This window comes from Callorhinus ursinus, unplaced genomic scaffold, assembly GCF_003265705.2.
Source record: "Callorhinus ursinus isolate GAN/ISIS: 27379988/994484 unplaced genomic scaffold, GSC_fseal_2.0 scaffold18, whole genome shotgun sequence".
NCBI lineage: Eukaryota > Metazoa > Chordata > Mammalia > Carnivora > Otariidae > Callorhinus > Callorhinus ursinus.
In genome coordinates this window covers 21880216-21903787 of record NW_027397080.1, presented here as the reverse complement: position 1 = coordinate 21903787, position 23572 = coordinate 21880216, and the positions used below count along the sequence as shown (strand labels likewise).

The 23572-nt window shown below is 37.9% G+C and overlaps 1 protein-coding gene and 1 pseudogene across 14 annotated transcripts in view; one reads left to right on the top strand and one right to left on the bottom strand.

Annotated features, from left to right (window-relative positions):
• The window catches only part of HP1BP3 (heterochromatin protein 1 binding protein 3), a 39617-nt gene that overhangs the window by 5514 nt on the left and 10531 nt on the right, over positions 1-23572 (bottom strand). For all 14 annotated transcript variants that reach the window (XM_025855994.2, XM_025856000.2, XM_073903241.1 and 11 more), the window contains 6 exons: positions 22371-22530; positions 19911-20054; positions 17820-17900; positions 16584-16738; positions 6736-6826; positions 482-641 (listed from right to left, as the gene is read on the bottom strand). In XM_025855994.2, coding sequence (XP_025711779.1) covers positions 482-641; positions 6736-6826; positions 16584-16738; positions 17820-17900; positions 19911-20054; positions 22371-22530 — 791 coding nt within the window. The remainder of the gene's footprint in view (positions 1-481; positions 642-6735; positions 6827-16583; positions 16739-17819; positions 17901-19910; positions 20055-22370; positions 22531-23572) is intronic.
• On the top strand, positions 3730-4180 carry LOC112811736 (mitochondrial import inner membrane translocase subunit Tim9 pseudogene; annotated as a pseudogene).

Here is a 23572-nt window from a genome sequence, read left to right as displayed (position 1 = left end):
CTAGGGTGAGGCTTTTAATCTCAAATCACCACCTGACAGGGTAAATATACTTTACTGAAAAAGAGTATTTTCCGTTTTAGGGCTTAAGGCAATGAGAAATAACATAAGTCGTATTTAAAAACACCAGCTTGGTTTCAAGGTGAAATTAGATGTTTTAGTAAACATTCAGAAAGGCAAAAAGATACTATATTTGAGAGGTGTTCTGAATCAAAGATTTATCTAAATTACAACAAAAACAAATATGAAAAAAACCTTTACAGCAAAGTAAAATCAAATCCTGATCTTCAATAGACATTGTAAATTAAGGATAAGCCTTGATCATTTGTTTTCCTTTTTGTAAATAATAAATTTGTAAAGTTGTTGTTCCCTCTTGGTTTTCACAGTCGATACTTAATGCTTTGTCATTAACAGCATGAGCTCTAAAATTTTTCACAAGATAATTCCCCTGATCCTCGTTAATGCACACAACTCTGAGTCTTACTTTGATAGTTAGAATTGGTCCCTGGGTGGTTCTCGAGGACATACTTCTTCAGAGCAGTGGTGGAGCAGGTCTTCGGCTCATTCATGGCAGCAATGGCAGACAAGATTGCATATTCCATCAGGCTTCCACCAAGCAGGGGTTTCTCCCCTGATTTCTTCAGCTGTTTTCCAAGGAGGAAGAGAAAAGCATCAAGACAACACTCTCCCAAAGCAGGTCAAGACAAGACTCCTCTGCACCAGGTGGGTCGGAGTTCCTGCATTAGCACAGATATGTTTTACAATAAATTGTCAGGTTAGGGACTTTCTCTTCCCACTCATCAGGTATTCAATCTGACTGAGGAGTCCCAACCCTCCTCTGGATATTTCCTCTTTCCATTTACCCCTCCATCCAACCTAAAACAGCAACAGCTACCCTAACTCAAACAGAGTAACAGCTCTACACCAATAAGCAAGTTAACTTGTTATGCCCCAATAAATAAGATACTTTAGAGAATACTTCCTTTCTCTCAATCTGAAAAATGCAGTAGTTAAAAAAATAATAACCTTTTTAATCCTGTAAGGAAAGTAGCAAAGGAAAAGTTTAATAAATACTTAGGGTATCATACAACAGAAAATTACATAGCATATTCCAAGGTCAAAAGGATGGGGAACAAAGATCAGCACCAATAAGCAAAAAGGGTAAAAGAACAAACTTAGGTATGGTCTACAACAGAGATTCTCAAAGAGTGGTCTACAAACCCTATGGGGTTCCTGAGACTCTTTCAGAGGATCTGCAAGGTCAAAAGTATTTTCATAATACTACTAAGAGGTGATGTGCCTTTTTCACTGTGGTGACATTTGCACTGATGGCAGAAAAGCAATGGTGGGTAAAACTGTTGCCACCTTACCATAAATCAAGGAGGAGACACAAAAATGTACCAACAATTACTGTATTCTTTATTGCTATGCACTTGTGGTTTAAAAAAAAGTCAATTTCACTTAGGAATGCCCTTGATGAAATAGCAAAAATTATTTTATTAAATCTCAACCCCAGTGCATGTCTTTTTGATATTTTATGGTATGAGATGGGAAGAACACATAAAGCATGTCAGCTGCATATGGAAGTATGATGGTGGTCTCAAGGAAAAGCACCCCCAGTGACTGAGTTGTGAGCTGAACTAGCTGCATTTTTCATGGAACACCCGTTTTTATCTGATGGAACAACTAACAGATAAACTATAGTTATTTAGGACTTGGGCATCTGGTAGACATTTTCTTGAAAATGTATTAAATAATCTTCTCCCTTCAAGGAAAACTAACAGTACTTGTTACCAAGCATAAAAAGCAATTTTTTAAGAAAAATTTTAAATCACAGAACACTTGTATTTATACCATGGTGAGCCTGGCAATTTCCTAGTACTTAAATGTTGTTCTGATGAGGTCAGCGGGTAATATGTTACTTTTGTTATTGTTTGATGAAATGTGATAATATTTTAATAACCTGCATAATTCAGTGAACCACTGTTTTCCAAATGATCATGTTATGAAATTATGCATGGTTAGAAGATCCACTCAAAGTTCAAGACCAAAAGATTTTAAGGCAAGAATACAAAAAGTTCACTGATACGGTCTCAGATTCTAACATGGCAACTAACCTTTAAAGAATTACCACACAATCAGTTAATGTAATACACAATTATTAACAGAATAAAGGACAAAAACCACATGATCATCTCAAGAGACAGAAAAATCATCTGACAAACCCAACAGCTGTTCATAATAAGAACTCCCAAGAAACAAAGAGGAAAATATTTTCTCAATCTGATTAAGAGGCATCTACGAAAAACCAACAGCTAACTTAAGACTTGATGTTTTTCCCTTTAAGATGGGGAACAAGATAAGGATGTCTGCTCTCATCACTGTACTGGAGGTTCTAACCAGTGCAATTAGGCAAGAAAAAAGCAAAACAAACATCTAGATTGGAAAAGTAAAATAGTCTTTATCTGTAAACAATATGACTCTTTATGTAGAAAATCCTAGGGAATCCACAAAAAAATCCTAAGGAGCCTACAAGAAAACTACCAGAACTAGTAAATGAGTTCAAAACTGAATCCATATAAAATCAATAGACAAAAAAATTACCAACAGACAAATCAATTATTTTTCTATATGCTAGCAATATCTAAAAATGAAAGTATTTCCATTCATAACATGGAAAAAGAATAAAATACTTAGGAATCAACTTAACAAAAGAAATGTAAGACCTTTATACTGAAAACTACAAAATGCTGCTGAGAAAAGTTACTAAATAAACAAGATAGTCAGTGTTCATGAACTGGAAAAGTCAATATTATAAAGATAATGATTCTTCCCAAATTGACAGAGAGGGTCAGTGCAATCTCTACCAAAATCCTAGCTGGCTTTTTTGTGAAAATTGACAAATGGATCCTAAAATTCATATAGAAATACACAAGACCTAGAATAATCAAAACACTTTTTAAAAAAACTATATTTTAATATTTCCCAGTTTCAAAACTTACTGCAAAGTTTTCAAAGTTGTAGTCATCAAGACAGTGTGATCCTGGCATAAGAATTCACATATAGGGGCGCCTGGGTGGCTCAGTCGGTTAAGCGACTGCCTTCAGCTCAGGTCATGATCCCAGGGTCCTGGGATCACCTCCCTGCACAGCAGGGGAGTCTGGTTCTCACCTCCCCCTGCTCTCTCTCGCTCACTCTCTTTCAAATAAATAAATAAATAAAATCTTAAAAAAAAAAAAAGAATTCATATATAGATCAATGAAACAAAATTGAGAGTCCAGAAATAAACTCTTAACATTTATAGTCAATTGTTTTTTAATAATGATGCCAAGGCAATTCAGTGGACAAAGGACAGTCTTTTCAATATACAATGTTAGGACAATTGGATATCCACATGTAAGAACATGAATATTTATATCCTTACCTCATATCACAAACAAAACTCAAAATGGATAGACCTAAACATAAGAGCTAAAACTATTTAAAAAACTCTTAAAAAAAAAACCATAGGAGTAAATCTTGTGATCTTAAGTTAGGTGATGATTTATTAGCTACAACACCAACAGCAGAAGCAATTTTAAAAAATGATAAACTGGCTTTCATCAAAATTAAATACTTTTGCACTTCAAAAGATACCATTAAGAGGACTGGAAGCGCAGCCCCCAGCCTCGCACTGGTGTCGGATGCGAGAGCCTGTGCTTAAGAAATCAGTCATTAGAAACATTCAAGCAAAGGTTGGACAACTAATTTTCTGGAACAAAAGGAAACTCATGCATCAGAAAAGGTGACTAATAAACATACCAATAGAATATGGCTGCACAAATACCAGAATGTGATCAGATAAAACAGTTTAAGGAATTTCTTGGAACCTACAATAAACTTACAGAAACCTGCTTTTTGGATTGTGTTAAAGACTTCACAACAAGAGAAGTAAAATCTGAAGAGACCACCTGTTCTGAACATTGCTTACAGAAATATTTAAAAATGACACAAAGAATATCCATGAGATTTCAGGAATATCATATTCAGCAGAATGAAGCCCTGGCAGCCAAAACAGGACTTCTTGGCCAACCACGATAGAGAAGTCCTAATGGATGGACTTTTGATGAAAGATTGCCAGCAGCTATTGTGATGGAAATGAGGATTCATCTGATAGAATCCCCTGAAAGCAGTAGCCACCATATTAAACTGTCTGTCCTAACTTTGGCAAATGGAAACAACTGGAGAAACAAAATTGCTATTTACCAAGAATAATCAAAAGAGGAGGTCTTATTGTTGAATGAATATAATAAGATGCAACATTTGTTGAGGCCTTAAGATTCAGCAGCTTGGTAATTTCATTAGAAAAATAAACCATTGTTTCTTCAATTGTGACTGTTAATTTTAAAGCAAAATATGTGTTCAATCATGTATGAGAATTTTTTATTACTAAAAGTAAAATAAATGGAAATATCACTGAGCAGTTGTTTATACTATATATATAGTACCATAGTATTCTGACTGGACTGTGGATACGTTGAAATGTTTTTCAATCACGATCATCCTCCAAGTATTCCTGTTCATTCATGTCTGCCTCAAATTGCTGGTAAATACATAAAATAGTTACCTGCTAATCATTTCAACGCACAATCATTTCTTGCCTCCCTTCTTGTGTCAGGGTGGCCATTACATATTCGTATCCTAGCCATATTTTTCATATGTCTACAGGAAACATCCCATCTGAGACTACCTTGTGAATGTGTAAGAGTTGACTAGTATGCTCTAGTGGAGACTGTGTTTTGTGTTTTGTTCAAAAGCTGAGTCCAACATGAATGATTCTCAGTCCAACATTATACAGTGTATTCTCATCCATGACGTGTGATCAGTGCAATGAAAAGTGAACTAAAGTTAAAAAAAAAAAAAAGATACCATTAAGAAAGTGAAAGCACTGACCACAAATTAAGAGAAAATATTTGCAAATCATGTATCTAGTGAGGAATTTGTATCTAGTTACATAACTTGTATATCTCAATAGCAAGACAAATAACCCAACTTTAAAAAACAAGAAAAGGAATTAAAGAGACATTTTACTAGAAAAGATAAATGTCCATTAAGCACATGAAAAGATGGAAGATGGTCAAGATCAGCAATCATTAGGGAAATGCCAACCCAAACCACAATGAAATAGCACTCTATATCCACCAGTATGGCTAGAATTTTAAAAAGACAGTAACAAGTGTTTGCAAAGATATGGAGAAACTAGAACCCTCACAACTTTGTTGGTAGGAATGTAAAATGATGCAGCCACTCTGGTAGTTTCTTACAACATAAATTTACCATATAGTCCAGCAAGTCCACACTCCTAGTTATATATCCATGTGAAATAAAAACATGTGTCTGCACAAAGATTTGGATGTAAATGTTCATAGGCAACACTACTCATAAGAATAAAAAAAGTGGAAATAACCCCAATTTTCATCAACTTGTGAATAAACAGAAAGTGTTAGATTCATACAGTGTGATACCATGTGGCAATACAAAGGAATGAAAGCACTGATTCACGCTGCAACATGGACAAGGCTCAAACAAGAGTATGCTAAGTGAAAGAAGACAGACACAAAAGACCACATATTATATGACTCTTTCTATATGAAATGTGTAGAAAAGGCAAATCTATATAAAGAGAAAGTCAATTAGTAGGTTGGCTGAGGATGGGAATGGGGAGAGACCACAAGTGGGCACAAGAGATCTTTTTGGGTGATGAAAATGTTCCAAAACTGGATTGTGGTGATGGCTGTACAACTCTGCAAATTTACTAAAAATCACTGAATTATAAATTGTAACAAAAAATGAATGAATTTTATGATATATAAACCATACTTCAATAAAGCTATTTAAAAAATTATCATTTGTTCCAACACTTGGTTTCAGCTCAGGTCATGATCTCAGGGTGGTGGTTGGGCTCCGCACTCAGTGTGAGGTCTGCTTGTCCCTCTCCCCTCCCTGACAGTCCCTCCCACCCCCTACATGCTCAACAGCTCTTTCTAATAAATAAATAAAATCTTATTTTTTAAAAAAAATTATCATCTGTTGAGTTCTGGTATAGTAACAAAGAATAATATCCACAACTATTTGAAAATTATCTTAAAATATTCCACACTTTTCTAACTGTATTACTATGTGTGGTGAAAAAAAAATTTTTTTTTTAAGATTTTATTTATTTGACAGAGAGACAGCCAGAGAGGGAACACAAGCAGGGGGAGCAGGAAAGGGAGAAGCAGGCTTCCCGCAGAGCAGGGAGCCCGACGCGGAGCTCAGTCCCAGGACCCTGGGATCATGACCTGAGCTGGAAGGCAGACGCTTAATGACTGAGCCAACCCAGGTGCCCTGTGTGGTGAATTTTCTTCATAGATATAACCCAAAATGTGTTGAACAGATACCAGCTGTCTTCTCTTAAGCAAAATATTAAAGACATTTGCAAATTTTTAATAAACAGTACCCGTCTTCTCAATTTTTTTGTTTTGGCAAATATAATTATTTTTCACACAAAAATTATTTATGCTAATGTGAAATTTTTTTAAAAATTAATATTTAAAATTTCACTCAGTTTTAATTTCTAATACAGTAAATACTGATAGGTATAACCTACATAAAAAAAAAACCTCTTGGGGTCCTCAAAAAATTATTAGAGTGTAAGGAGGTGTCCTGAAATCAAAACTTTTAAGAACTACTTCTCTACAATCCTTTTTGTCCTCTAACCTGGAATGTCCCAGAAGCACCTTTGCCAGTTATTTGTTCTAACTGGCCTCTCTCTACTGCTCTCTGCAGAGCATTCTTCAACAGCTGAGGCCTGCAGAGAAAACAGAAGAATAGTGATCAATATATCAATGAAGGAGAGATTTGAAGAAACAAATCTAGGGTGATTTCCTGAACTATGTTCTGATTCTTATTACATGTGGTACTTTGTTAAAATGGACACTAAAATAAAGTACTGGCACCCTTAACACAAGTGGCATTCTTTTTTCTTCGAGCAAAGAAGTTAAGTCATTATCCAGATACAAAGAACCATATACCACACACAACCAATTTCCAAACTTCAGGGCACTCCAAACACCCTCCGTTTATTTCCATCAACCACAATGGCAACCAAACTATGTAATCAAACAAAGCATGGGTATGTTTAAAGTCCCATTCAACACTGGAATTCTCTGAGGCAAAATTCCTAGATTTTTTAAAAAGTATGTAACACATTAACAAAAAACAGAGGCATTTTTTTTACACACCAGTATGAGGGTAGCTTAATAAGATATAATTCCCTGGGAAAGAAAATTGGTTGTTCTTAACATAGTGTCTCTGTCTTAAGAGGGTTATAGTTTAAAATAAACAAACACCACTAGGTCATCAAAACCAAATGTCAGGAAAGAAGAAACTGAATGTCATTAAAAACATAAAACGGGTGCCTGGCTGGCTCAGTCCAAAGAGCATGAAACTCTTAATCTCGGGGTTGTGAGTCCGAGCCCCAAGCTGAGTGGAGATTACTTAAAAAATAAAATCTTTAAAACAAACAAACAAAGAACAAGTGCAAGACAGTTCTGTGAAGGAGCAGTAGTCTGAGAGGTGGGTGGGCAATCTGAGGTGCAGGGACAAACCAATCAAGTTGACTTAGGGCTCAAAGGGGACTACGGTATGGCACAATACAGTCAAGGAAAGCTATACATTCAGGCCAACAATAGGACATGTGAAGAAAGGGTGAATCGTATTCTGAAAGTCTGGAGCTGTGTTATGTCATAACTCTCAAAAATTACTAGAATGCACCCAATGAGCAGAATGTCATAAGAGTCATTTGAAACTGGTCAGTTGCTACACAGATAGAAAAAGATCAGTGGGGCAGCCCACTGAGGGGCAGAATAATGAGGGCCAAATTATCATAGGAGGTGTTTCCCTGAGGTTTGAGATCTTTCTCTGGAGAAGAAATTTTCAATTTGTATCTAACCACTGAGCATTACAGGCTGAGGTGACACTAGAGTTTTTAATGACATCATCTGTATGCTTAGGGAAGAAGAATAGAGAGGATCCCATGTTCTAACAGGATGCTAAAGAGTGGGAACTATCCTATCAAATCTTGTACATCCCTGACACTCCAGATGAAGAAACTCCCAATTAAAAAAAAAAAAATCACAGTGAAAATATTTCTAAGCCAGTGCTATTCCCTTCAGGATGAATATGATTTATGCCATGACCCAAAACACATACACACCCACACAGAGACACAAAGTCCTTCATCCCACAAACATTTACTGAGTATTTATTATAGTCATACAGGAATAAACAGAGAGACCTGGTCACTAAACTCCAGGAATTTAACAGATGATGAATATACAATAATCATGGTAAGGATCAAGGTTGAAGTATGTGCACAGAGCTTTGGGAATACAGCTGAGGGAGTGATTTAACTGCCACACACTTTTTCTATTAGTTGCTCTATAAGGCAGACTGCTTCAAGACTGGTTTCCAATGGGGGATCACACCACTTCAGTAAAATACTGACACCCCCGTGGGGAAGAATCTTCTTTACCGAGGTTCAGGTGCTCCCAGAATGGGATCAGTTAAATCAGTTCCCTTCTTAACATTTTTGTTTTCTCAGCAATCTTTATGCCAGCATAAACTTTTGTCCTGGGCTTTTAGGAATCAGAGTTCTATCACTCACTCTATCTTCCAATAAAACCATATTTTACCAACTGCTTCAAAACTTCTCAGAATGGACCTTTCACCACTGCCATAACCTTAGTATCAGCTACCATGCCCTCCCTTCTGGGCACTGTGCTGCTTTGTTTTCAGAATGCATACCACTATTAAGTCAATATACCTACAAAGGCCATCTTTATGATGTTACTCAACTGATCAGGTGGCAGATCCTAATGCCTCAACCCAGCTTCAAAGCCTTCCATGACGTAATCTCACTCCTTGTTAGTCTAGATGCAGTCAGACCCAAGCTCCTTTTAGCTCTCAAAAAGGAATGCCAACTCCTGCCTCTGAAATTTTCTCATGAGGCTCCTTTAGGAATGCCTACCCCACTCTACCATCCATCTAAATTCTATATTCTTGGGACGCCTGGGTGGCTCTGTCGATTAAGCGTCTGCTTTGGCTCATGTCATGACCCTAGGGCGCTGGGATCAAGTCCCACATTGGCCTCCTTGCTCAGCGGGGAGCCTGCTTCTCCCTCTGAATGCAGCTCCCCCTGCTTGTGCGCGCTCTCTCCCTCCCCCGACAAATAAATAAAATCTTAAATAAAAAAAAAATTCTACATTTTTCTAGACCTAATCAAGCCCCATCTCTTTAACTTACTGCTAATTCCCAGGCACAGTTCCCTGTTCTGAAAAATTCTATAGTCTGTATCACACCATTTTGCACTTACTAAGGTGCCAAGTGCTGTCTGAAATGCTTTACACGTGTGGAATAAACCAAAAAATACAACAAATCCAAAAAATAGGTACTATTATTGCCCATACTTTACTGATGGAGAAAAGTTGAGTGACACAGAAAAGTCATTTCTCCAAGGTCACACAGCTAGGCAGTGTAAGAACCAGTTACAAACTTAGGCAGTTTGATTCCAGGTTCTACATTCTTTTTTTTTTTTTTTTTTAAGATTATTTATTTATTTGACAGAGAGAGAGAGAGACAGTGAGAGAGGGAACACAAGCAGGGGGAGTGGGAGAGGGAGAAGCAGGCTTCCTGCCAAGCAGGGAGCCCGATGTGGGGCTCGATCCCAGGACCCTGGGATCATGACCTGAGCCGAAGGCAGACGCTTAATGACTGAGCCACCCAGGCGCCCCCAGGTTCTACATTCTTACTCACTATGCTATGCTTGCACTTTCCAATATAAGACACCCAGAACAGTGGAAAAAGCAAGAAGTGTGAAATTGAAAGACAAAATAAAGTTCTGGCTTTACCAGTGAAGAGTCAGGTAATCCTGGGTAAGCAAAATGTTTATTTTTAAGTCTATTTTAAGAATCACAGAAAACAGTATAAACAAAAGTGTTTTATAAAGCCCTATACATAAGTTTCAAGGGACTTTTTATTATAACAATTTTTATTATTTTATTTTTTTAAAGATTTTATTTATTAATTTGACAGAGAGAGACACAGTGAGAGGGAACACAAGCAGAGGGAGTGGGAGAGGGAGAAGCAGGCTTCCCGCTGAGCAGGGAGCCCGATGTGGGGCTCGATCTCAGGACCCTGGGATCATGATCTGAGCCAAAGGCAGACGCTTAACGACTGAGCCACGCAGGCGCCCCATAACAATTTTTGTTTTTAATTAGATAATTATACCAGTTTAATTAGAAGCAGGGAATAATGGGTGACTGCTGAGCGCTGTGTTTCTCAACTGTGAGAAAATCAGTTTGCATTGGGGGATATAAAAATGAAAGCCATGCACAGAGAGAATCAAAGGTAAGTGATGGAAGACAAAAATGCGGCTGATAGTAGCAAGGATTCTGAATTGCAAGTATCTAAATAAGAAAGTTACATCAGTCTGTTAGAAATGCATAAATGGGGCGCCTGGGTGGCTCAGACCCTGTTCATCAGGGAGCCTGTTTTTCCCTCTCCCTCTGCCCTTCCTCCCTGCTCGTGCTCACTCTATCATGCTCGCTCTATCTCTCTCAATTAAAATCTTAAAAAAATAAATGCATAAATGGAATTAAGAAGATCAAAAGACTCTTGAAATTACTTAGTGTTGAAAATGTTAAGAATCTAAGGGTCACCAAGGAGATTAAAAAGTTTAGAGAAAAGGATGCCTGGGTGGCTCAGTTGGTTGAGCGACTGCCTTCGGCTCAGGTCGTGGTCCCGGAGTCCTGGGATGGAGTCCCGCATCGGGCTCCCGGCTCGGCGGGGAGCCTGCTTCTCCCTCTGACCTTCTCCCCTCATGCTGTTTCTCTCAAATAAATGAATAAAATCTTTAAAAAAAAAAAAAAAAAGTTTAGAGAAAGGTATAGGGCATACAACGGAATCTTGGGCTATGTTCTTATTTTGGTGGAGGCAGAAAGAACAAATCAAAGAGAGTATGAAGTTATACCAGACACAACGATTCCTAATTCATGTAGTAGAATGGCCCTTGAAAGTTTATTTTTAAGATTTATTTGACACAGATTGAGAGAGAGAGAGAGAGCATGCGAGTGCTCGCACATACAAGCAGCAGGAGCAGCAGAAGGAGAGGGAGAAGCAGGCTCTCCACTGAGCAGGGAGCCCAATGTGGGGCTCAATCTCAGGACCCTGGGATCATGACCTGAGCTGAAGAGACCATGACGCTTAACCAACTGAGCCACTCAGGTGCCTCTACCCTTGAAAGTTTCTAAAGGTACCTTCTTAGAATGAACCCAAAGTCTCTATGTAAATCCAACATGCCCAGTTTTTTTTTAAATTTTTATTATGTTAATCACCACACATTACATCATTAGTTCTTGATGTAGTGTTCCATGATTCATTGTTTGTGCATAACACCCAGTGCTCCACACAGAATGTGCCCTCTTTAATACCCATCACCAGGCTAACCCATCCCCCAACCCTCCTCCCCTCTAGAACCCTCAGTTTGTTTTTCAGAGTCCATCGTCTCTCATGGTTCGTCTCCCCCTCCGACTTACTCCCCTTCATCATTCTTCCCCTCCTGCTATCTTCTTCTTTTTCTTTTTTCTTAACATGTTGCATTATGTTTCAGAAGTACAGATCTGTGATTCAACAGTCTTGCACAATTCACAGCGCTCACCATAGCACATACCCTCCCCAATGTCTATCAGCCAGCCACCCCATCCCTCCCACCCCCCACCACTCCAGCATCCCTCAGTTTGTTTCCTGAGATTAAGAATTCCTCCTATCAGTGAGGTCATATGATACATGTTTTTCTCTGATTGACTCATTTCACTCAGCATAACACCCTCCAGTTCCATCCACGTTGTTGCAAATGGCAAGATCTCATTCCTTTTGATCAACATGCCCGGTTTTTAATTTAGGATTGCAAAAAATCATTGCTACCAAATTAAGGAGGTGACTTGCATGTTATATAAAAAAATATTACCTTTTTAAAATTTAATTTTTTTTTAGAGAGAGAGAGAGCGGGGAATGGAAGAGAGGCAAAGAGAGAGGAGAGAGAGAATCTTAAGCAGGCTTCACACCCAGCACGGAGCTCCACATAGGGCTCAATCTCACAACCCTGAGATCACGACCTGAGCCGCAATTAAGAGTGGGATGCTTAACTGACTGAGCCACCCAGGCACCCCTAAAAAATACTCTTTAAATATTAGAATCATATTTAGCACAGTGTAATGCTCATACAATGAGAATGACGTTGGAACTGAGACTGATAATATTAACATGAGCACTTACTACATGCCAGGCACTGTTCTAAGTGCTTAACGTGTACTAAGAGATTTGAGTCTCCTAACACCTTATTTTGATACACTGCTTATCAATGAGAAAACTGAGACATAAAGGATAACTTATTTAGTGATACCAAGCTAGAAAATGACAGAATCAGGATTTAAACCTAAGGGTTCCAAAGTCTGTGCTCTTAACCACAATGCTCTACAGCCTCTAGTATATGGGAGCAAGAATTCACGTCTCATTTCACATGCTCCAGGAAATAGGCTCTTTATGGAATGGCCAGGTGAAATGCCCACATTCATTCGTTCACTCATTCAACTAATATTTATTGAGCATCTACCATGTGTTAGTCTTGGAGGAAACAGAAGTGAACAATTTAAATAAAAATCCTGGCCTTCAGGATTCTGACATTTTAATGGGGTAGACAGGTAATTTTAAAAAGGCCAGGCAGATGTAGTATATGTTAGAATGTGATGAGTGGTATAGAGAAAAATAAGGCAGAGAAGTAGAATTCTGAATGCTGGGAGAGGAGGGAAAGGTTGCAGGTGTATTTTGGGTGGTTCCATCAATCAAATCCAGTGTATGGGCCATGTCTGGACATCGACTGGAACAAACCAACTATAAAAAGTCATTTTGGAGACAACTGAGGACAATGAATATGGCCTGCATATTGGATATTAAGAACTTAAATAGTATGATGGTTATGTTCTTTCTACATTTGCATGTTTTAAAGTTTCCAAAATAAAATGATCAAAAAAAAAAAAAAAAAGGAAGGCCATCAAGGAAGAGTCAAAGCATTCTAATGATGACATTAGAGTAAAAACCTGAGGGTAGTGAAGGAGTGAGCAAGGGGGTCACCACGGGGAAAACCATCCAGGCAAAGGGAACAGCAAGCATGCAGACTCTGAGGCCAGTTAAGTGACGGAAGGGTAGCAGGGGTTTGGTCAGAGACGCAATGAAGTGTAGTGTCTTGTATACTGTTTTAGAGACTCTGGCTCTAACTCTGTGGGGGTTGGGAAGCCACTGGAAGATTTGAGTGGCAAGGTGATATGATCTAACTTACATTTTTGAAAGTCCCACTCTCACTGCTATGTTAAGAACACACTGAAGGGGAGGGAGCATGAGAGGTACAGTTAGGAAGTTCTTACTCTAATACAACAGAAATGATGATGGCCTGGAAGAGACTAACAGTGGAGATAATGAGGTCTGTTTATCGTAATATCTTAATGCCAAAGCCAAAGTAATTGCTTACAAATTAGATGGAGGTGTGGGATAAATAGAAGAGACCAGCACAAGACCAATGTTTCTGGCTTCAGCAGCTAGAAAGATGATGTTGTCATTCACCGAAGTGGAGAAGATATGGAAGACAGAGTTTTTTGGGGAGGGAGCCAAGAGTTCAGTTTTGAACATGTCAAGTTAGAAACACAAGTAGTGATAGCAAATAAGCATCTATCCATGTGAATATGCAACCAGGAGGGAGGTATGGGCTAGATTTATGTAAAATTAGGAGTGTATAGATTTGACAGTGAAAAGAATTACCAAGAGAATGTGGACAGAAAAGACAAGAAGGGAGCCTGCCTGGCTCAGTCAGAAGAGCATGAGACTCTTGATCTCAGCATCATGAGTCTGAGCTCCGCACTGGGTGCAGAGATTACTAAAAAACAAAAACAAAACAAAACAAAACAAACAACTTAAAAAAAAAAAAAAGACAAGAGGCCTAAGGTCTAATCCTTAGGAGACTGAGAAAGAATGGCTAGTGAAGTTGGAAGAAAATCAGAAAAATAGGCTGTCCTAGAAGGCAAGTGAAGAAAGTAAAGAAAGGAAGTAGAGGAGTCCTCGACTGTGTTAAATGCCCATGAAAGACCAGCAAGTAAGTTAAGGACTATGAATGGACTACTAAAATTTACAACATGGAGGTCATCGGTGACACTGACAGGAAAAAGTAATTCAGGTAAGGTGGTTGAGAGTAAAGTGTGACAAAGTGGGTTTAAAGAAGTAGGAGGGGAGAGGAGTGCCTGGCAGGCTCAGTTAGTAGAGCATACAGCTCTCAGGAGCATGATCTCAGGGTTGTTGAGTTCAAGCCCCACACTGGGTGTAGAGCTTATTCAAGAAGAATAAATTAAAAAAAAAAAAAGGCAGGAGACAGAAAATTGTAGACAGCAAGTACAAATAACTCATACTTCAATACTGCATTTTTCTTGTTCTTTTGTTTGACCAAGTTTAAGTATGGCTAAATTGTCGTGTTAACTCTATGTATGACAAGACTCCACTACAGTCAGAGGTAAAGAAAATTATGGTTTCACAGAAGTAAAAGGAGAAAGGGTTTCAAAAGAAAAAGTTACCATTATTAAGGTCATAGGAAAAGGTCTTCAGGTTTGTTACCATTTATGGGTTGGTAACCCATCTATTATCAGACACATTTTGTTTCAACATAAGATGATGACAGGAAATGTTCCCAAAGATGAGAAGTGAAGTTACGCTGCTAGCAATCACCTGTCTCCTGTGAGTAGAGTAGTATGGTAAGGAAAGAAAAAAGCTGGGAGAAGATAAGGTCTCCAGTCACCAGAGAGTAAAGCGATAAACCTGAAATGTGTTACCATCTTTAAATGCATCATACATACGCATTTCTAGCTCACAGCTCTGTCTGCGGTCATACTCAGGGTAGAAAAAGCACGAAAAAATCAGGATATTAATTTCAAACTTTGTGCTTCTATGATTCCTTTTGTACCATTTCACTGACTCTTTAATTGGGCACTCTGGAGATCACTAAGTGCTTTTCTGAAAATGTGGTGTCTGGGCTGAAACTTCAGCAATTCTAATTGCAATGCCTCAGTAATGCAAGTAAATACTGGTACTAAACAATATCAGGACAATGTGCCTGCAAATAAAAATCACAGAAATGACCCCCGATTGAAGACAATTCTCCAAAAGTCATCATAACAAAGATCTCACATAAACACACTCAAAACACTAACTCTGTGAATTACAAATTTAAACAAATTAATATATCTGCACGAATCCACAAATTAGCACATGTGACAGTCTAAATGATCAGTCTAGATATTTTTAAGTAGCAACATTTTTGGAAATGAATTACTACCAAAATTCTCCCACAATTCTACCTTAAATGTTTAAATGAAGAAGATACTATACTATGTCTCTGTAGAGGTTATAGAAACCCGAATCCTCTTACGTTTCAAACTCTAAATAAAAAATAATGCAGGGGTGCCTGGGTGGCTCAGTCGTTAAGCGTCTGCCTTCAGCTCAGGTCATGATCCCAGGGTCCTGGGATTGAGCCCCGCATTGGGCTCCCTGCTCTGCGGGAAGCCTGCTTCTCCCTCTCCCACCCCCCCTGCTTGTGTTCCCTCTCTTGCTGTCAAATAAATAAATAAAATCTTAAAAAAAAAAAAAATAATGCATACCCATCACCTCATACCAACTGAGAATAACTAATATCAAAAAATCAGAAAAACAGGGGCGCCTGGGTGGCTCAGTTGGTTAAGCATCTGCCTTTAGCTCAGGTCATGATCCCAGGATCCTGGGATCAAGCCCCACATTGGGCTCCCTGCTCAGTGGAGAGCCTGCTTCTCCCTCTCCCTCTGCCTGCCGCTCTGCCTACTTGTGCTATCTCTCTGTCAAATAAATAAATAAAATCTTAAAAAAAAAAAAATCAGAAAAACAGGGATTGGCAAGGATATGGAAAAATTAGAACCCTTGTGCACCGTTGGTTGGAATGTAAAATGATATAGCTGCTGTGGAAAACAGTATGGCAATTCCTCAAAAAAATAACCAGAATTATCGTATCATCTAACAATTCCACTTCTGGGTATATATCCCAAAGAACTGAAAGCAGGCTTTTAAAGAGATGTTAGTGTATCACTATTCATAAGCAATGGCCAAAATGTGTAAGTCAACTCAAGTGTTCATTTTTTTAGAAAGACTGATTATGAGAGAGAGAAAGAGAGTGAGCCTGCACGCAACTAACAAGCAGGGGGAGCGGTAGGCAGAGAGAGAAGCAGGCTCCCTGCCAAGCAAGGAGCCTGATGTGGATTTTGATCCCAGGACCCTGAGATCATGACCTGAGCTGAAGGCAGATGCTTAACCGACTGAGCCACCCACGGTGCCCCCAAATGTTCTCCTTCTTGAATATTTACTCTTTATCCTTTCTCATGAGAAAAGGGCTAAGGCAGTAACACAGACATCTGTGCTTTAAAGTCTATATCAACGGCTCATACCTGATGTCCACTCTAAGTTTAGGGTAATACTGAGACACGTATTTCCTGATGAGACTGTAAGAAGCTTCTTTAGGTTCACAAAGGCGAGTAAAGGCCAATGGGAGGATATCCTCCAACTTTACTTGTGGCTCTGGATCCACTGCAGAGCTTCTGTTCTGAAATATAATATCAAAAATTATCATCAGTACAGAATATAGAGTTCTCTGTTCAAATGCTTCTCTATTCAACTCAAGGGCTTTCCTAAATTGACTGCCAAATCAACTAACTTGTAGAAGACTATCACTTTTTTCCACATTCAAATAAATATACCACAGGGGTATAATGGCATTTGTGTGGCAACTTATTTGAGATAAGAACTTCAGATTGAAAGTTGAAATATGTATAAAAATGACAAGAGGGGCACCTGGGTGCCTCAGTCAGTTAAGTGTCCGACTCTTCCTTTCGGCTCAGGTCATGATCTCAGGGTTGTGAGATCAAGCCCCAGATCGGGCTCTGCATTGGGTGTGGAGCTTGCTTAAGATTTCTCTCTCTCTCCCTCTGCCTCTGCCCCTCCCACTCAAAAAAGAAAAAAAAGAAATGGTAGACTTTAATTAAAGGTCCTAGTTTATTCTTAGCCTTTAATAACAAAGAATGAAAAGGATCATTCAGCACCAAAAAGCACCATAAAAAAGTTCATTTCATTCAAAGTTTTAGGAAAAAAGTACAAAAATCTTTGGAGTTGCAAAAACACAGATGTATAGTCATGATTTTACTTACTGACATAGAGGAAATACTACATATTTCACTTTATTATTGTACAAATACTTTCCACAAATGAAATTATGTATCTCAAGGTGGAGAAGTATTAGTATGTACAAAAAAGAAAAGAAAAAAGAAAAGAAGAGGAAAAAAAGGAAAGAAAAGAAAAAGGCTCTGGGTATAGTTTTGAGGTTAATAATGGGTAAAGAGGTACTCACATGCCCCTTTTAGTTTAACAGACATTTCATTAAAAGCAGTACAATTCATACAGCTGCCCATAACTCAACTTATGGCAGTTAAGTGCATGGGCTCTGGGGTTGGAGTGCTTGGATTTACACACTGCCTGTTTTCTACTCATTAGCTGGCCGAGAGTGAGTGAAGGCCTTAGGAGAAAGGCTGCACTCTGCACGGTGCTGGCACACAGTGAACACTCAATGCTGCTATTTTTAGTGGAAGAAATAGTTTTACAGTGCTCAAACTGTGGTACAGACTTCTTACCTTTCTGTTTCTGGATTTCTGAGGTGTTTTTCTTGATTTTTGGACCACAATAAAACTCCCAGAAGCACCTTTTCCTTTTACCTAAGGTAAATTAATTAGTTACAATAACCAATATTTTAAAATTATTCTGGTATTAACATTTATAACTTTATACTAGTCCAAGCAAAGTACAGGGCATGGTGATACAAGAACTAATGTAAAGTGCTGTTCAACCCTTCAGAGAAAAAAGAACAATGGATAGACTGAAAGACTTGGGACCGCATCCTATTTATGGTGGTATCATCCAGCCATTCAATATTGGACAACCCCGTAAAGTCTCTGAGCTTTTGTTTCCTCATCTATGGAACTGGGACGGATGCTATTGTGATACCAGGTTAAATAATCTACAAGCTTTCCACCCCCCCCCAAAAAAGTACCATGAAAGAAGGGACAATCTCTTGGGGAAAATGAGAAAACCTCTATCTTGAAAGGAAGATCATTCCTTGGCAAAGTATACAGCCTGCTGATCTCAAACTACAGTGCTTCCCAGATTGCCCATTAGTGATTATTAGTGCACATGGGAAGAGTTATCTAATTAATTCTTAGCCACCCCATATGGTATGTGTAAGTCTTACCACATATTTCCACAGTTTACAAAGCACTTTCATAGAACTTTAAAGCTGATTGGCACTAACCTGAGTCCTCCACACCTTAGCTTTATTTGTGCTACTATGAATGTAGCAATCAAGCTGAAATGCTTTCAGCCTATAAACTGTTGTTTAAGCATCAAACTGAGGTCAGCCTACGAGGCAAGAATAGGTCATAAACTATATTTCACAAAAAAAAAAAAAACAACCAAACAAAAAAAAAAAACATGAAGCCAGCTCATAAACTGTGCTGACATACACTATGATAGAGGACAAGTCTTTGGTTCTCAATACATTGGTTAGATAATACCTTTCAATCAGTGACTATTTTAAAGGCCATATGAGTATCAGTTATACACCATTTTGAGAAAGCTGTACCGTTAGCTCCACAGCAGGAATCTGCTTTACTCACTGATTGGGCCCCCAAGCACCTGGCACACAGGAACAATATATATTTGTGGAATGAAGTACTTGTTGAAAGTTCCTAATCAGAATTTAAATGCCTTAGTGGCACAGAATTCTGTATTAATCAAATTGTGCAGGAAGATATAAAAGAAAAGGCAACAGGACTCTTGGAACAGAGTTAACTAGGTTTTGAACCATTTTTGCCAGTACCATGGGAACGTGGTAATTACTGGACCTCTGAAGAGGATTTAAGATAAAGTCCATTCCAACTTTAAATTTTTATGATTCTAAGCAATATTTTGATGTACTATGAAAAATAACATGTGTTTATGCCTGAAATCATTATTGGTTTTAGTACTAGTCTCAATTTACTCAGGCTTCTCTGATGCTCCCAACATGCTTTAATATTGTTAAGTTAAAGTGAACCTATTTACAAATACATAACAGTAACAAGTCCAGTCACATAACAGCCTTTAAAACTAACACAAGACAAGAATAATTCTTTTTTCCTGCTGCAATAAATTGATTCCTTAACCCCACATCTTATTTTCAGAACTACATGATCTCAAGCATTAAGTGGCTCCCAAAGAAAATCCAATTATGGGGCACCTGGGTAGCTCAGTTGGTTAAGCATCTGACTCTTGATTTCAGCTCAGGTCATGATCTCAAGCCTTGTGTAGGGCTCAGCGTTCAGCGTGGAGTCTGCTTAAGATTTTCTCCCTCTCTCTCTCTCTCTGCCCCTCCTGCCTCCCACCCCCAGTTCATGCACTCGTGCTCTCTAAAAAAATAGGTAAAGAAATAAAATTTATAAAAGTACAAGGAGCACCAGAAACAAATTACACTATCAGAATGCTTCTGCTCTCCAGAAGAGTTAACTTATCAAAGGTAACTGGCACACCTGTGATTCTGAAACCTAGTCTCAAATAATAAAACTAGGTTAAGCTTAAACATTTCATCATCATGTTAATTTACAAAAGAAGACACAAAAAGCCTAAATGTTATTGTGGACTTACAGTCAATACATGTTGAAATGATCTTATCCCCAATAATTGTTTAATACCTGTTTGATGACACCTCTATTTAATTCTCTTTTCAGTGCTTGTTTAAGGAGGTATCCCCTTCTCTCCAGCTCCAGAGAAGGGTACTTATGAATAATATATTTTCGAATAGCAACCACTGATGCACCACTCTTCTGGAAGCATGCCTAGAAAACAGATTTACCAAACCATACACATTAGTTTATACCGGCTGCTTTTCATTAGACAGAGAATCTGATGACATATATTTTCAAAATAAATTATTTTGGAGGTGAACTTGACAAAAGATGATAAAAATGGCAGGAAGAATGAACAGTCTTTCAGGTAACTTCAGTTCATCATGGTTGTTGAGAAATACAGAAACAATCTTTTTGAAACAATTTTAACTTAGTTGAAGACAGGCAAAAAGAAGATAAAACGTGAACAACATTCTGTGTGTCAAGGAAGAACTTTCCATTTTAATTCTATTCTATATTTAAAAGACAGATCTCCAGCATTAAAATGAAGAAAACAGAACATTTCTATTACTATAGGACTGTAGATCTGGTTCATTTTCTGGAATGAGCTTTAAGCATACCAGGACCAATGTTCTCTGTAGGCTTTGTGTGAATGTCAGCAGAGAACATTAGCAAAGATAATCTGAATCAATGGCAAAAACTGGTTTACAGATGGCAAAATCTTAAGCAAAGTTTTGGGCAACAATGAGGGCATTCGACTGTGACTTAAAATGCCCTCTTCTGTTTCCATCCAATTTATCTATATTCCATTTGATTAATGACCATGGAAGACTTAAGTAGGTCATTAAGTAATGAAGGTGGCAAATTTTTTTTCAAATGCTTTATATTTTGAAGCACACGTAAGGAGCATCTGTTATTTACCTAATGGGCTAGTCCACCAATTTTGTGTTGCCATTGTCTATAAACTGAACGTGGCACTTATTCATTCTCATTGGATAAAGACTTGATTGAATGTTATTTTACATACTTTGACAATAAAGAAAAATTGTACAACATAAAACAAAATTGTGTTAATATGGTTGACTGACTTCAAGTATCTCTGATCTATTACAACCTATTAAAGTTTACTCCTGATCTTTTAAGAAAATTCAAAGAAAATCGAGCAGAAAAGAACTCTCTAATGCTAAAACAATTTTATGCTCCACCAAACTGACACTGAGATGGAAGTAGACATAAGGACTTGTTTATTCACAAAATGGTATATCAATGGTCTATAATCATGATCTGATACATTGCATGGAACACACACACACACACACCCTCCTTTGAACAAATATGCACAATCAGATTCAAACTATTCTTTAGGCCTAATTATACTGTTCTAATTTTTTGTTTCACTATTTTAAAATTTTAGTCCCTCTCCAACCTCACTGTAAGCCTGCTCCTTGAAATCTAGGCTGAGAGGTCAGTAAGTGAAATCCTGGAATAAAGGCTATACAAAAAAAAGAGATCTCACTAGATCTAGACCAGGAAAGTTTTAAGGAGTTGAGAGCACTCCTGAAAGGAGTGCAGGGAGAGGGCTGAAGGCAAACCCTTTTCCAGTTTATGTGTCATTCTCAAATTCTGAAAATGACCACTAGGCTGCCCTCTCCTCTGTACACCACCCTTGATTACATTGGTCTTTATTCCTCTTTCCCCAATTCTGACTGAGATCCTAGCAACAAGATCCCTAAAATGAGGGTGTCTTGTTAATTTGCATGATGAGATAAGAGAAGCGAGTGAGATTATCATATTACGTGAATTAGCAAGGTAAAAGTAACCAGGAAAACTTAAAAAAAGCAAGGTCAGATGATAACCTTAAAAATTAAAATAAAAAAGCTACATGAAGACCCGTAAGCTAATGGGAGTCAGTGGATTACAGCTAAGTCAGAAAGCTGTGCACGAATTTTTGGTGATGCAGCAAAGTAGTAAGGTTTCTAAGAGGGCTTCTTAGAGATCAGGTGAGAAAGCTAGCTATTACCAGTATTAGACACTCAGCTTTGAAAATGGATCTAAAGACAGTGTTTCTTTTTTAAAATAAAAATCCTCTATGCTATTCAGTTACTCTCAGTCAAAATCAGACTTCATATGGGCAGAGACGATCCTGTTTTATTCTCTGCTATATCCTTAGCAGGGTTACAGATACAGAGAAGTTAGTCCTTAAATGTTTGTTGAATGAATTAACAGGTTCAGCCTTCAAATAAATACTATATTTAACCAATAAACTGAGCAAAACAAAAAAAAAAATCTGAAGTTAAAAATACTTGCTATAATAAATTTGAATTAAAAAATTAACAGTGCTCACCAAATGTGATTTTCTTAAAACAAAAACAAAAAACATGAACTTCACAATGGCTTTCTTCTATTTAAGTATCTTTTAGGAAACAGAGCAAGATTTCTCATGTCTGGACAGGAATATGCCATTTTCAAATAACCCAAAGACGAACAAAATAGATCTAAGATGAACTGCTTGTAATAAAAACTTGCCTTAATGGCCTCAGTTAGGATTGCATCCATCTTGGGACGTGGGGAGGAAGCCATCGGTGTTTGTTTCTGGGCTCTGGCTAGCTGGCTGGCAGAAAGGGTAGCCCAGGAAGGTATTGTTTTTTTCACTTTCTTCTCCTTTTCTTTAGACTGATCTTTCTCACTTTAAAACAAAGAATTGTTATTATGCAAAGTAAACTCTGCAGAAAGAGGTATAAAGTCAGAAAGAAGGACAAGAAAAGGATAAAAATTAATGTTTTATTGCCACACTAAAGTGATACATAAAATGAGCAAATTTTCAAAAAATAAAACCTTTTTAAAAAATTGGATACTATAAATGAACCAGAAAGGTGTCTTCTCTTAGGTGCAGGAGAGAGGAGTCAGATAAATTACCACTGGTATGAAGGGCCAGCACACTAAAGAAATGAGAATTTTAAAGCGTATTCTAACAACTACAACCACTGTCATTTAGCACAGTGAAAAGAACTCAAGCTCTGAAGTTGGAAGACCTGGGTTTGGGTTTTTGCTCTAACATTTACTAGCTACATGACCTTGGCAGGTAACCTGAGTCTCAGTCTCCTCAGCTGTAAAATAGTAATCTAAGGCCAAATATTTTACAAGTTTGTTGCAAAAATTATGAGATTGTTTGTAAAAACAATTTTGTGAGCCATAAAGCATTATACAAATTGTATTCTAAATAATAATAGAACTCCATGCACCTAAAATACAGGGTAGCTGCTAAAAATTCCAGAGAACTTAAACCTATAAAGGATTCCCTGAGGACTATACCCAGAAAGTATAGTTATTACCAAGTTATTCTTTCATTTAAAAAATAATTCCTAACAATTTTGACCAACTATGAAAAGAACAGACTGTGACCAGCTGTCCTGCAAAAAAACCAAAATTTTAATTAAGAATTGCTGGGGCGCCTGGGAGCCAAAGTGTCTGCCTTTGGCTCAGGTCATGATCCCAGGGTCCTCGGATGAAGCGGGGAGCCTGCTTGTTCTTCTCCCTCTGCCCCTTCCCCACCCCTTGTGTACTCTCTCTCTCAAATAATAAAATCTTTAAAAAAAATAAAATAAAATAAAAAAGAACTGCCACCACATTGTACAGATTACCAGTAGCAAATTTCACTTTCAGATTCATAAAGTCACCCTCCAAGTGATGAACACTTCATCAAACATACACAGAGTTTTAGGTGATGC